General features: G+C 42.6%; 1 protein-coding gene across 16 annotated transcripts in view; it reads right to left on the reverse strand.

Moving 5' to 3' along the window:
- The window catches only part of LOC128257708 (RNA-binding protein Musashi homolog Rbp6), a 178,595-nt gene that overhangs the window by 57,386 nt on the left and 106,600 nt on the right, over positions 1-14,609 (reverse strand). For 15 of the 16 annotated variants that reach the window (XR_008267890.1, XR_008267891.1, XR_008267893.1 and 12 more), the window contains one exon: positions 3,328-3,420. Coding sequence is in view for 11 of the 16 variants with exons in the window: in XM_052988848.1 (XP_052844808.1) it covers positions 3,328-3,420 (93 nt within the window). In the remaining 5 variants the exon portion in view is untranslated. Of the gene's footprint in view, positions 1-3,323; positions 3,421-14,609 lie in introns of those variants that run through there. The other variant, XM_052988854.1, reaches the window with a different exon arrangement.

Below are 14,609 nucleotides of genomic sequence, written 5' to 3' on the forward strand. Positions count from 1 at the left end.
GGCAGGACTTGGCTGCCAGATCCTGATAGTTGGCCGGGCAATTTCCATGCGGAGGGATTTTACAAAATGTGTAGTTTATTTGCAATTTTTTAGCCAACGAGCTTTACGTTTCTGTTTTGATTCCCACAGCCTCTTGCCTTTTCGTTTTTCCCCTTGCCAACCCCTCCGAATGTGGAATTTTCGTTATCGCAGAGCTTGCAGCAGTAGCAGTAGCAGCAGAAGCAGCAGCTGCATCAGTTGCAATAAAATCAGTGGCCAAAGGTTGCAGCATCTGAGGTCAGCTGGGTGGCACTTTTCCTCTTTTCCACTTTTCCACTTTTCCACATTTCCACCTCCCATCCCATATGCATGTGTGTGTGTGCTTGTTAAATAGAACATTTGAAGGGAAAACCTGCGCAGGGAAAATTCGAAACTCACCCGTTGTGCTTTGTTTATCCTGTTGGTTTTTTCTCTCAGTTCTAAGTTCTTTTGATTTGTTTTTGCATTTGGAAAATAGTTTTGTGATTTGCATTTAAAAGGGGCTTTTTGGTGGGGATTTAAGGGCCATAGACGGCCTAATGATACAAATGTATATATTTGTAAGGAAAAATAGTAGCTAAGCAAAATTTTTCCTTTTCTTCTTAAACAAATTTTTAATATTTTAAGAATGGATGCTAAATTTCTAATGTAATTAACGCATATTTTGAAGATTACGGCTTTGAAAGTGGAATCTGTTTTAACAAAACATAAAATTGTAGTTCTGATGAATAGAATATGTCTATCACTATAATGCAGTTTTAATGGAACAAATTCATCTATTAGGAAATGTGAGTTCCAGAGTATACATTTATGAAGAGCATCCCACAGTGGCATTCCTGCACCGCAAAATAAAAGTGGAAATGCAGCTAAGCAACTATGAAAACATTTGAAAATGGTACTTGAAAAGATACAATAAAAATGAAATGGCTTTCGCTGCGAACTGACATAAAAGTGGTAGCCCTGGCAACGTGAAATTGGCTGGCAGCAGTGCGCCATAAATTTCTATCTTTTGTTGATATATAAACTCGTCTATATGGCATCCGTTGTTGTGGGTGCTACGCATGCAACTATTAATCATACTGAATGGCGCGCCCTGACTTGTCCGGCTAATCAATCTTGCCAGGAGCAATCTCTCCGCGCTCATCTCATCATCCAAAGCTGAAGAAAAATGGCCGCTAAAGTCATTAACGCTTCGCTGGTCACCTGCCGCCAAAAACAGGGAAAAATTGGAGGAAAAGACGAGAGGTAAACTAAGCCGCCGGTTGCCATTTTGCTATTTTGTTTATGGCCCTGGCGAAAATCGCTTACCCCATAACATTCCCCCCACCCCCGTCAGATTTTCCCCAGCTTTTCCCCGGCTTTTCCCAGCTGCCCAATGAGGCGGCAGGGAAAAGCCAAAGGGGATTAGTTGTAATCAATAACTTGGCCACGGGGTGGGAGAAACTGGTCTTGGGCTTCTGTTTTGTTTGCCTGTCGAAAGTTTCTCCGCACAGCTTATAGCCACTGGGCTTATACACTCGCAGCCAAGTTATTATTATAATTTCCTTTGCCGATGCGGATTAATTGAAAAGTTTTCCATTAAGAATTCGCGCTTGGTTAAATCGCCCGCCGTCTTTTGTTTCACCTTTTCGCCATACTATATGCAGTAGTATAGTACATATACATACATATATTTGCGTGCGATGTAGTATCTTAACTATTTGATCGTTATGGATTTTGACAGTTTCGCCGGGCATGATGAAAATTACTTAAAAGCATTTCGTTACCCAGCGCTGATTTGATTGATGGCCGTTTATGGATGTTCGTCTCCCTCGCTCGTCATTATATTCGCATTATCAAGTGCTATAGGTTTATATATATATGTATATATAGTGGGCGGGGCAATGGAGCATTGCAAATGGCAGTTGACGTCTTGCGGCGAGGAGCTGACAAAAAGTTGCGCCAATTTATGTCAATTATCGGAAGCTTTACCTGCGGAGTTGAATTTCATTCTCGTGGGTGGGCCGGGGGAGGTGGCTTTCGGATGGGTTGCCGGGAAATCGAGAAAAATCGTCGAAAATCCCCTCGAGAGCAGGCTGAGTAATTTGCTGGAGAAAAAAACAAATACTGGCGTTTTTAGCTGCTACCCGATACAGCTACTTTTTTCCATCATTCAAATTTGTCACTGGGTGACTCGGAAATTTGATAATGTTTGAGGATGAGGATTGGCATCCTTTTTTTTTCCCAGCAGGGGATATTGAATGGAAGTTTGAGTTATGGGATAAAGTATTGACTGGGAGTTAAATTTCCAAACTGCTCTCAGGGCAATCTTGTGATACCTTTTGGGTATCTATTATCGGTTTACAGTTTCTCGCAAGAAAAACAATTTGCAGTGTTTTATATTATGGCCAAATTGCCTAAAAAAAGGGTTTTAAGCAACATAATACAACTCAACCTTAACTTTACATATTTAGGGCTTTAGAAATTGTGCAGTCTTACCTAACACCAAACATTTAATTCTTAAACTCTTCTTCACATATTCTATGCTCTTCAGATATCCCCTTACCATCCGATAGCACATCGTTAATGAAAATCCGTGTTTGGGGCTTTTTTTTTTTGCGCTTCAACGGGATCGAGAGAGTCGCTCATTAAAATCGGCGGCGGTAAGGTGTAAGAGCGTCTAACAAATCGATTTTCGTTTAGTATCGTAATCAACAACACAGGATTTCTGTGCTCGTGCTAAAAATTTGTTTTTTGCGCTATAACAAGTCTGGCAAAGCCTCCGTTTCGGCCTTTTTTCGAACATGGCTGAATGGAGAACTTAAAGAGCTCTCGAACGGCACTCAGCCGCAAGCACACACACAGCTGCACACTCGATATGCATATGTGTGTGTGTGCTTAAGTGGAGTTTTTAGGGGGGCGTAGTGGAGTCCTGGGCTTTGCAGTACTTGTCAAGATTGAATTTGGTTCGAATTTTTTCAGAGGTTTTTCTCTTTCATTCGCTGGCTTTGTAATTTTTGGTTTTTTTTTCTGGCATTTTTATTGATCAAACAAAACGTGGCAAGTGGCAGCCAGTGAAGGTGTCACTGCTTACGGCAAGCAAAAAATACAAGTATATATATATATACAATTTCACCCCGAACATTGTTGGGGGAACACGCGCAGTGCGAATAGATTGCATGATTTGCTCCACTGCCTGTCATTCTGATTTTTTATGATTATTATTTTGCTTCATTTCGTTTAGCATTTTGGCATGTGACTGGCTCCCGTTTCGATGTAGCTATGGCTGCAAGACATTGGTTTATGGCGAGAAGGGAGTTCTCCACTTACCGGGCCAAACTGTTCGAAGTAACTTTTGACATCCTCCAGTGTGGTGGGCGCCGAGAGGCCGCCCACAAAGATTTTCTTCGTTCTCGTCACCATCTGCAACGGGCCAAGAAAAGCGAAAAACGGGTTAATACAAGTGGGCTAGTAATGAGCGGAAAGGTTAAGTGGCGGGGGCGCTATTTTAATATGCATTTTATACGGGACTTTACGCGGGTTACTCCCAAAGTTATGACCCCTCAGACTTTGGGGGAACTTAAGGCTCCGACCTTCGACCCCACCCACTCATCCCCTTAAGTTCCTGTAACTTATGGCCACCAACTTTCGCCATGAGTCGTTCGACCATTTTGTGCATTTTATGTACTACATGCATGGCCCCTTATTCTCTTTTCTCTGCCCTCGGTGTGTGTGTGTGTGTGTGTGTGCAGCTGGCATTTTTAAGCTGACAGTTTCAAGTGCCAACTTTACGCAGTTAGCGCAGCAAAAGCAGCAGCAGCAGCCGTCGAGCACCCAGCACCGAAAATGATGGCGAGACAAGGACGAGCAGGCTGCCTCAGGCCTGCAATGTAGGTGCACTCACAAAAATGCCTTCTAAACTCGGGGAGATCAAGAGACGGCTTTACAAAATATATGTCTTTTGCGTGCGTTGAGAGCACTTCAAAAAATGTGTTTTAAAGGTTTTAGGTTTTTACTTAAAGTTATTCATTAGTTCGTTCATAGTTTAACCTATAATTCTTAACATTGCTATACAAAAACATGTTTCCAGTTCCTTAAGGTACTTTAAGGTATTATTTATAAAACAATTTAATAGTTTCTTTTAATTAATATAATGTTCCAATTTTTGAAATTCCATTATTAGGTTTCCAATCTTACGTTTTTTAGTTTCATGCAGTTGATACTAATGCTTCAAAATTTGTTTAATTAATTATAATACCTTTTTTAAGTTTAGTTTCTTATACAGAACATAAATGTATCAGAATTATCTAAAAAAGAGTTTTATCACACTATTATCATTCTTATTTAGTAAATGCAATTGATTAAGATTTGTTTGCTCACATTAGTTAAACAGCTTTATCAATTTTCACTAGACCTGATTCTCTTGCAATCTGTACAATTCGGAAAACTTAGGAAACGTTAGTGCCATCGCTTACCAGACATTTCCCCGCAGTGCATCCGTGTTTGCTAGCTGCCGAGTGTCAGGACATGCGTATGTGCAGTGCAACGCCAGCCTTTTTGGCCTGCAGGCAAGCGTAAACTGTTAACGTTAAGTGACGGCAGTTAAGGCACAGTGGGCCCATCGCAGGGCCCCACCAATTTTAATTTGTATAATTTTTAAAAAATTACCCACAAGCTAAGTAAACCCCGGAGACCTGGGCTAAGTTCAGAGGCTGTCATGGTTGGTTGGGTTGGATATGGGATGCGATGGGTAAATCCAAGGCGAGTGAAGTGGAGTGGAGAGGAGTGGAGAGGGGCCCATGGTTCGAGGGACCCTCGAATAAACCGGATGAAGCTGATGACGCTGATTGCACTGACGCTTGCAAGCTGCAATTTATGAGCACGGCGCAGACAACGGGGATGGAGCTCGACCCCCACTACCAACCCCTCATACCACCCCCTCCACCACCACCAGGCTATATGGCGGGGGCGATGTGGGATATGTCCGTTAAGGAAGCTAACGATATGTAACAGCGGTGCTGATGTTTCTGCAGTGCCAGCAGTAAAATTCATACAATGTCGTAAAATTAAAACACTTGTGCTGTCGCCCTCACTCACTCACACACACACACACCCAAGCGATTTCTGGGAGATAGAGCGAGGGGGGGCGAGAGGGGAGGTTTAGATGTTACTACAAAGTTGGTCGTGCAGCTTTTGGCAAGGCAAATCGCTTTGGCCCAGAGTACCGAGTCCCGAGTCCTGAGTCCTGAGTCCTGTCTTCTTGCTCAGCTCCTGGCTTCTGTTTTTGGTCTCCTTCTTCCTGTCGCTTTTAGTTTTTCCTCCCTCTTTGGTTTATTTTGTTCTTTTTTTTGTTTTTTTGTCTGTGCTGCACTTTAGCCAGGTTGAGTTAGGACTGGAGCTTGTGGTCGGGTGGTGCTCCGCGGGCGTTCCCTCTAACAATTTGCGAAGGCAAAAAACGAGCAGAAATCAAGTTGAGAGTGCGCTGCAAGAAAGTAACTGTAACAACATGACGTCCGAGACAACGTTGAACCCGGCACCAACCTATAGCAACACCCTGGCACCTTCCTGGCACCTCCCTGGCACCACCCCGTCACCCAATGCACCACCCGGGTGGCTCATCATCACCAGCCACAAAATGGGTACAGAAATTGCAGCGTTGTTAAAAAGCGATTCAAACTGCAGTGGCCAGCACTTTGAGTGTGTCTGTGCACTAGCCAAAAATAATCTATAGAAATTTGCAGTGTTTTGAAGTCACCGAAAAAGGTGCCTTTGGGTATGCAACCAAAAAATATATATATCTTTAAGTTGGTACCAGAACTTAACATTTAAATTAACACACTTGATCAAAATTTATTAGTTTTAAAATATCACTCAGACTAACGGATTTTAAACTATGTTAAAGCCAAAATTGATACCCTTTATGTGTGTTTAGACCTTTGAATGTGTTACAGTAGATTTTTTGCTTTCTTTCCATTACATTTAAATAATTTAAATTTTTGTAATTTCTGGAATATATGTGGAATATATCTTGGAGCAGAATTTCAAAGATCTTTATCACTTTAAAGCAATCCAAAAAGGGAGTCCACCAAATAATGATCCACATTTGTTAACAAACATAGTTTTCTCTGAGTGACCCCACAGGCTCCCTTTTAGCAGCCGACCACATCGGACTACGCCCCGCACTAATCACTCCCAAAATGTAGCTACTTAAACTAATAAACTGAAGCCGGGAGTTTGATTGCTCGGCCGATGTCGGCAATGTCATCATCAAATATAAATGAACCAGTTTGGGAACACGCCCAGTGTTGATAGCGGGGCATGAATCAAAAACAAAACACACCCAAAACCGAACCGAACGCGACCTCAAGACAAATACACATGCGGCTACAGGAGAACAGAGAAACAGAGAAACAGGGAAACACGGATACCCAGATATGAGGATACAAGGATACAAGGATACGCAGATACGCAGATACTCAAATACAAATCGCACCACACACGCATACTAACGAAGTGACACGGCATTTTAACGGCCACCGCAGCGGAGCACAGATTAGGAATGTCAATATTAGCCACAAGGACTGCGATGAGTCGCCGGATGAGCCAGAAAGGGGGGGTCGAGTGGGTGGGGCCGACAACTGGCACAATGTTTGGCCATGGCCATGTCTTTTTGGCCAGGTAATGCCGCAAAATTTGACAAATGACGTCAGGAGTGGGCGTGATCAAGCGGTGGGCGTGGCAGCGGAGGAGGGACTTACAGAAGCGCAAAAGGCGGACCTGTTACAATGCAGTTGACAAGAAAGTCGACCTTTTGGACGGATGTCTAATGTAGGGTCGACGCGACAGAGCATTAATGGAGAAAAGAGTTAAGAACCCCAAAAACCTTTATACAATCAAAATACAAGCCTTTAAAGATGGCCTATGAGACACATAAAATTTGATAAATACAGTTCATATTAAATTCTTCGAATTAATCTCAAGAAATTTAAATAAGAGACAGAACTATTTGATTGTGATATTTTAAACGCCTTTAGTTTGTTATCTGAAACTGATTTTAAACGGAGAAAGGGTTGGGTTAAAATTTAATAACTAGTAAGGCCTTAATTTCTTAATAGCTCAATGGTGGCAATAATAAAGATGGGTTAAAGGACAATGCCTCCAGCTCGTAAAACAAAAGGCAATAAATCAACCTAACACCTATCCCGCTTATTTAATAAATAGATTTACGCCTTTCCCCAAACATTATGGATTTTAATGAGGCGTATCATCTAAATATGAATATACAATAAAAACGACACTTTATCACATCACAGTCTCTCATCGAAACGCAAGTCGGTTGACAAGTCGCATGTATATTTCATTCTGACAGAGCTGCCATTGATAGCCCGACCTTATCCACACTTGGCACATCCTCCTCCAGATTGCACCCGAGCAATTCAAGGGGATGGGAATGAAAAGCGATGCCGACATGGCCATCATCTTCATCATCTCCCGAGGAGAAGCCGATGTCTGCCATGTTAGTGGGAAAGGCCAAATCAATTTAACACTTTCAAGCTAAATTATTCATTTTGCATAATAATTTTCAAATCTGTCAAAAATGTACACACACAAACACAAGCTCACAGGTACATGGGATTTTCGAGGCGTTTGCACTTTCACACGCTCCGGAATGGGGGAGTGGCATTTGAAGGGGCGGCCTTTGCGGAACGCTTCCCAAAAAGCACTCAAATAATTCCCGGGCGTAAGCTAAACCAGCGCAAAGTTGCCGAGAGCTCACAACAATGGCAAACGGAAATTGGGGAAGGGGTTTTCACTAAGGCAATGAAATTGGGGGTTGCTTTGTGGTGCAGGGACAGGGGGGTTGGTTTTTGGAAAATGGAAAACCCTTTAACCGTGCGTAGGCTCCGCCGACGTCCGCCAAGCGTCGCAAATTCTGTTAAGCGAAAATTTCATCAACGGCGCAGCATTTTCATTCGCCGTTCGCCATTCAGACGCTCAACGCCCAACCTGCTCGCCCCCAAACGCCGTCGTTCGTTGTCAAAATGAAAGGAAAATGTCTCATAAATCCTTTTAATATTAAATGAGCTCGTTCTACGCGACAGCCCTGTCCCGAACCGTGAAAAGCGGTGAGGGAGGGAAGGGTGGTGGAAATTCGGGCAACGCACACACTTAAAATTATGTGGCTAATGGGAGCAACTTGCCTCGAAATTGCGCGCGGAACGGCGGGGATGTCTCGAATCGGCGACACATGTTCAGCGGAAAAGCAAGAAAAGTGCGGGGAAAACGAACGGGAAAAAGCCGAGGGACCGGGGCACTCTGCCAATTGTCATTAAATGTAATTTTTAAACCTGTTAGCGCATGTGTGCCATAAAATGTGAGGTTAAAAAGGGTTTCTCTTTCGGGCCTCCCTAGGATGCCCTTTTTTTTTGTGCTGCCATTTGGTTTTATTGTGAAATTAGTCGGCAAAAACGGGTTTATTAAAGTTCGCCTCGAAATTCCTGATGCATTGCCTGAATTTCGAGCCCATGGCGGCATGGGTTAAGGGCTGATTTTCAACGACAACAATTTGTAACATTTGCCGCACTTCCCGCAAGAATTTTGGCCGCCGGGGTGGGGGGTGGTGCGGAAAACGACATTACTGGAGGAAAATGGGATTGGTTGTAACCCACTCGAAAAAAGAGCTTCAACATCATTCAAAGTGACAAATTATCCATGCAAATTTTATACAAAATAAAAGGGGAGCACCAACACAACGAAGGCCGCCGTGGGAAAAAGTGTTGCATACTTATGTGCTGGGAAAGAGATCCGGCCTGAAATATGAGCATTGATAGAAAGTTTGACAAATGCCAAAGGATGCCATTTCAGGATAAGAACTGGGTAGGAGATGTTCGGAATATATATGGAGGCTGCTTATTCAAGCATTATCTTTGCTCATTTCCTTTTACACTTGACGACGGCTACCATAGAATGTAAATACATTTAAGAACCACATTTTACCAGCTGCCGCCGCTTAACTATATTTTCATGGTTTTTTATCTTAAAATGAAATGTTACAAATTATGCAAAAAATAGAATTAAAGATTATTGATTTATTGGAACAATTGGTAAAAAAAAGTTCTTTACGCAAAAGAGCTGAGATATTTTTAAGAACACAAATTTAAAAAAAAAATAAAAATAATATAAAAAAATACACTTAGTCGAATCTTAAATCGAAAAAAAAATCCCATTGAAATATTCTCAATCAGAAGGGCATAATTCAATTCACAGTGCACGTTTCGGTATCCTCAGTTATGCATAATTCGATATGCTCCATCAATGCCGCCTTTTTCGTTCTCGGTTTTCTGTTTTTGTCTGGCTTTCAATTAAAATGACCATAATCACACAGCCACAGACAGGACATAACGCACTCACACACACACCTAAGCCCTCATTCACAACGACACACATGTGGTCCTGATCCCAGTGCGTTGAGCCCAAACGAAATTTGTGCAATTTCCGTTACTAATACTTTTTGGTCAATTTCCTTCGAAATTTGCTTGGCCAGGCAGGCGATCCGGCAGGACACAAGGCGTTCGTCTTCCTTGTTGATTTATTGCCCTGACAGAAGGAAGTCCCATCCTCCGGTCGCTCCTTAATTTCGTTGATATTTATGCGGCAAATGTCCTTGCGAACCGAGCCAATAAACACGTTCCTGCTGTCACTGACAAGGGATAATGGGCCTGGTTCATAGAGAAATCAGCATTTGAATATGCCCCAGGGACGATGGGGGACGCCCTTCAAAGGGAATGCAAATTCAGATTCCTGCTTTTTTGTCCGGCTTAAACTTGTAAATCAAATGAAATATATGGCCGGCAAATAAATACATTTTCAAAGATTGATGCCGAAGAGTTGAGCTCCGAAATTGTACCGAAGCAAGGCAAACCAAACCAAACCAAAGCTAAGCCAAACGATCAGAACTCAGTTGAGTTGATCTGAGCTGAGCTGAGTTGGCATTTTAATGAGCTCTATAATGCGGCGGGACAACAAAAACTAAAATGGCGCATCGCTCACAAATTGGTTGCGAGTGGGCGGGTGGCAAGGAGGATGGCAAAAGCCAGAGCAACAGAGTCCTGGAAAGTCACCTTATTTATGCATAACAATAATGAATATTATACAACAAGCCCGAAATGTAATTCTGTGTAATTAATTATTAATTTATGCGCATACATTTAACTCACACGCATTGTCGTCGACAGCAGGAGCAAAGGCAAGAGCAAAAGCAATGGCAGGACCAGGACACATGTGTGTGTCCCTGTCTTCCCCCCTTTCCCTCCCACCCCCTCCTTTTAAGTGTGTGTGTGTGTGTGTGTTTGGCATTGGCATCCTGGCACAATGGCGGCTGGCGGATACGGAAACTGTTTTGCTGCCGTTGATGCCGATGCCATAGAGAAGCCCCGGCCATTGTTGTTGCCGATGCCTGACTTACCCATTAATTGGTGCTATTTATGGCTTGATTGGTTTTAAGCCCATTCAAAAGTTCACTGCAAACTACTTTTCATAAGGAATTTGTTATTTACTCATATTTGCCTACAGTATACAAAAATAATAAATAGGTAATATAAATTTAAAAAAGAGCCAATCTTTTGCCCAAAAATAAAAGAGATTTAGAATTAATTTTAAACTTTTAAATCTTAATTAAAGACAATCTTATCATATTCGAATTATGATATTGATATTTCATCCAAGTACACGTATAATACAGGAATATAACTAATAATAGAATTTAGGATCATTTATGTATTTCTCTTATATAATTTTAATGATTTTAATTAGTTGTTATGATTTACTTGATCAACTATTTTTGAAATATTTTTAAATTTTTGACAAAGGGTATAGAGTGTTCGATCTAACCTCCTTGACACCCTTTATTGTCGCTGCTGCAGCGACTAACGACTAACGACCAACAAAGTCGTTTCTGATGCTGGTCGCATGTTGCTGCCCCTGTCGTTCTAATGTTAAGTTGAATTGTCATTAAAATTGTCGTCCATAATTTCGACATTAAATACACACATAGGCAAGCACACACGCGCACACACGACCAGCTAAAGCTGCTGCCATGCATGTGTATGTGCATACATAGATGTAAATTGTGCGGCAGGCCCCTCGATGTATGCAACACTTTTGGCTTGGCTTGGCGAGCAGAGCATAAATATAAATGCTTGCCTCTGCTTAAGCAGATGTGTGAGTGTGAGTAAGAGTGTTTGTTTGTGTGTGTGTGTGTGAGGAGCGTGGTTAAAAAGTGCCAACGCAGCATGTTTTCAACATTGTTTAAATTTATATGGTAGACAAGCGAGCACACACACTCAGAGGACATGGATGGGACACCCAGGACGGCCGCAACTTGTGCTTAAAGTTTTAAATTTGCATAACACAGCCAGAAGCAGGGAGCATGCAGCAAGGAGCAAGGAGCGAGCAGTCAAGGAGGGTCAGACCAGTCCTGGATCTCTCTTACGTAATTGCCGGGCTCATAAACTACAGGACCAATCATCATTAGGCGCTCGGCCATTACATAATTATCGCAATCACAACTTGCAGGTAATTGAAATTGTGTGTGGTGTCCATTTGGAGTCAATTTCGATAAAGTTTTCCCTTACTGGCTTCCATTTAACGCTAATCACTTGCAGTCACACACAGCCGAAACTCGAAACTCAGTTTGAGCCAAATAATTTGTCTTTCTATTTCCGTTCAACGGACTGACTGTGTGCCGGGGTCGAAAAGAGAGAGAGAAACTTTCCTTCCTTCTGCTAGATTGGTAGATTGGTAGATTGTTTTTGGCCAAGGTCAAAAGCGGGCCACTCGGGGCGGGCTAGGTGACGGTTTTGCTTAATTAGAACATTCATTAATCAAATCAAAACCATTTGCCACCCCGGGCTTAGGCCTAGCCGGGGAAAACCAGGCCAGACAACGAGGAAAAGCGCCGGCAAAAAAAAGGAAACTTTTGCCGAACGGCGAACGGCAAATGGCGAATGGCGGCCAAGCACGCACAGGGCCAAAAACTGGCCGAAAAGGAGGAGCAGAGTGGCAAATAAATTCGGTCGCATAGAAAAAAACGACAAGCGGCATAACAAAGCGCACAGATTCAGCAACGCAAGGGATGGCGGGGCCACAGGATGAGCCAACGTAATACAACAAAGGACGAGAAACGGAAAAAATGCGACCATTAAAACACATTTGTATATCTATTTTTGGGGCGAAACCAGCTCAACCTCAAACTTCAGAGCAGCGGGCGGTCCGCGAATGCGGCAAAACCCCGGGAAACCCAAGCCCGAAACTCTAACCTAAACCTAAACCCAAACCCAAACCGAAAACCAAAACCGAAACTGAAAGATACAGAAGAAAGAGAGAAAAGGAGAAAAGGGAGTTGAACAATGGCCAGCACAGAAATACTTAAAACTACTTTAATTTATGGCGCACGCATTTCTGCGTTTAGCTCAGCCCCTTTTCCGTTCATTTCCGTTGCCATTCATGAGAATGGAGAATGGAGAATGGTGAACGGCTTGCGGGGCTGGGTGCTACGATGTCGGAGGCCAAAGCAATCAGTCAGCAAACAACATGGCTCTGAGCTCTGCCTTCAGTCACTCACATTCAAAGGCACACGCTCTCTAATAAGTTCCCTTTGGCCCCCCAAAAGAAACTCACCAATTCAAAGGCATCTCGAGACGAGTTTTCCGAGCCTTCTTTCTTCTATCAAATTTATAAGTGGAGACCCGCCTCATATGTGGCCCAGTCGGCTATCAGCGTACGTGGCTGAGATTTGGTTGGGAAATTAATGAGAAATCATAAATCAGGAGATAATTGGAGAGCTTTTTTTTGCGGCGGCTCTGGCGCTTTACAAAGTCAAAGCGATATCGCCAGTCTCTGGGATTCCCTTCGCTGCAGTCAGTTGCACCCACATCAGCGCCGCAATTAAAATACAGAAAATTTTGAAATTTGTAATAAAGGTGTGTGTTGCACATATATATATAAATGATTAAAGTTTGGGCAAGCTATTTATATTGCTTATTTTAATTCACTGTTTGAAGTGATTTTAAAACCACAGTAAATTCTGTGGCTCAAATATAGATATTGCCAAACAAAAATATAGCTCTGTGAAATTGGTTTGAGAGGTATTACATGTAAAAGAAAAACTAGCTGCTTGCTTACTTACTTTTTAAGAGTTGTAGACTAACGAATGTTTTCGAAAGGAGCTAAGAGATTTCCTTTTAAAGAAACTTCCGCACACAAAAGCGTTTAACTTAATTTAATAGATCCTGTTTTTGTGTGTTTTTCTCTCTGTGTACGCCCCCTTTCTGGCTTTTCTGCCAACTGCTGAGTAGGTAAATTATGCATAAGCGCACTACCAGCCACATTATGACGAGGCAGGCGGACGTCTGATGCAGGACGCAGCTGCCTCTGCCTGGATTATGTATGAGTGGGATGAGGTGGGGCGTGGGGGTGTGGGTGATGAAGGTGGAAAAGTTAGGGGAACGGGTGGCTGGGGGGCTGGCAACTCACTTGTCAACGTGCTCATCACATTTCTTCCCAACCAAAACGAAACGAAACGAAAGCAGCCAACCACCCAGCTTGCCGTTTATGCGCACCAAGGCAAACAAACAGCAAAATATTTGTATGCTAAGCCAAACACATGCGACTGGCGAAGCCCTACAATGCCACGCCCCCTTCCACTGCCACCAGACCAGCCGCTCCCATTTCAGAGAGTCAGCCCAACGCGGCTCAAGTATTTTGCATTGCTAAGCAGAAATTATAAATCAGGGCAATTGTTGAAGATTTGCAGCCCGCACAACTAAACGGGACGACAGGCGAACGAGAACCGGAATGGAAATGGAAATGGGAGCGGTAAAGGGAATGTCGTGGTGGAGGGGAGCGGTACAGGGGGCAGGAGGGCCGAGAGGGGTGGCAGCCTGGGATTGCGGCACGCACGCCTCGCTGGTTTCCCGGTACACGGCCGCTTCTGCTGCTGCTGTTGTTGACTAACTGACTGGCTAAGTGACTGACTGACTCGCTTTGCTGTCTGTCCTGCACTTAAATAAAAATATTCCACAAAAAATAGAGAAATGCTTCCAGTGCTTAGAAATGAATTTTTGTAAAAAATGCTGGTAAGTAGTACCTAAATTGTTGTTGTAAATATAGAATGCTTAAAAGTATGCAACAATTTGTTTTGATTTTAAAAGTTCAATAGATTCATTTGGGAACACGTTGATCCATTTTTCCATGCATACTTCTAGACCTTTTTATAAGTGGTTTTAAGACCCAAGTGATTTTTGAGGCAAACACAATGAATGTTTTCTCAAATACGACATTTTCTTTATAGATCTTTTAAATTTTTTTACACCTTTCTTAAAATATATATTAACTATTATGTGCCATCAATGTAAATTTATTCATATTTTAACAAGCTTAGAAATTTTTTAAGTCTGCAGGATTATCCAAAAAGATTTTGTTAAGTGTGTTTATGGGCCTGGCCTGATGAACGTGCACAGGCAGTCAAATATTTTGCAAGGACGAACGTGAAAAAATAAATAAAAATCCGCAAAGAAATGAATTCAACGAATATGCGGCGAGACAAGCGCGGT

This window comes from Drosophila gunungcola, assembly GCF_025200985.1.
Source record: "Drosophila gunungcola strain Sukarami chromosome 3L unlocalized genomic scaffold, Dgunungcola_SK_2 000002F, whole genome shotgun sequence".
Lineage (NCBI taxonomy): Eukaryota > Metazoa > Arthropoda > Insecta > Diptera > Drosophilidae > Drosophila > Drosophila gunungcola.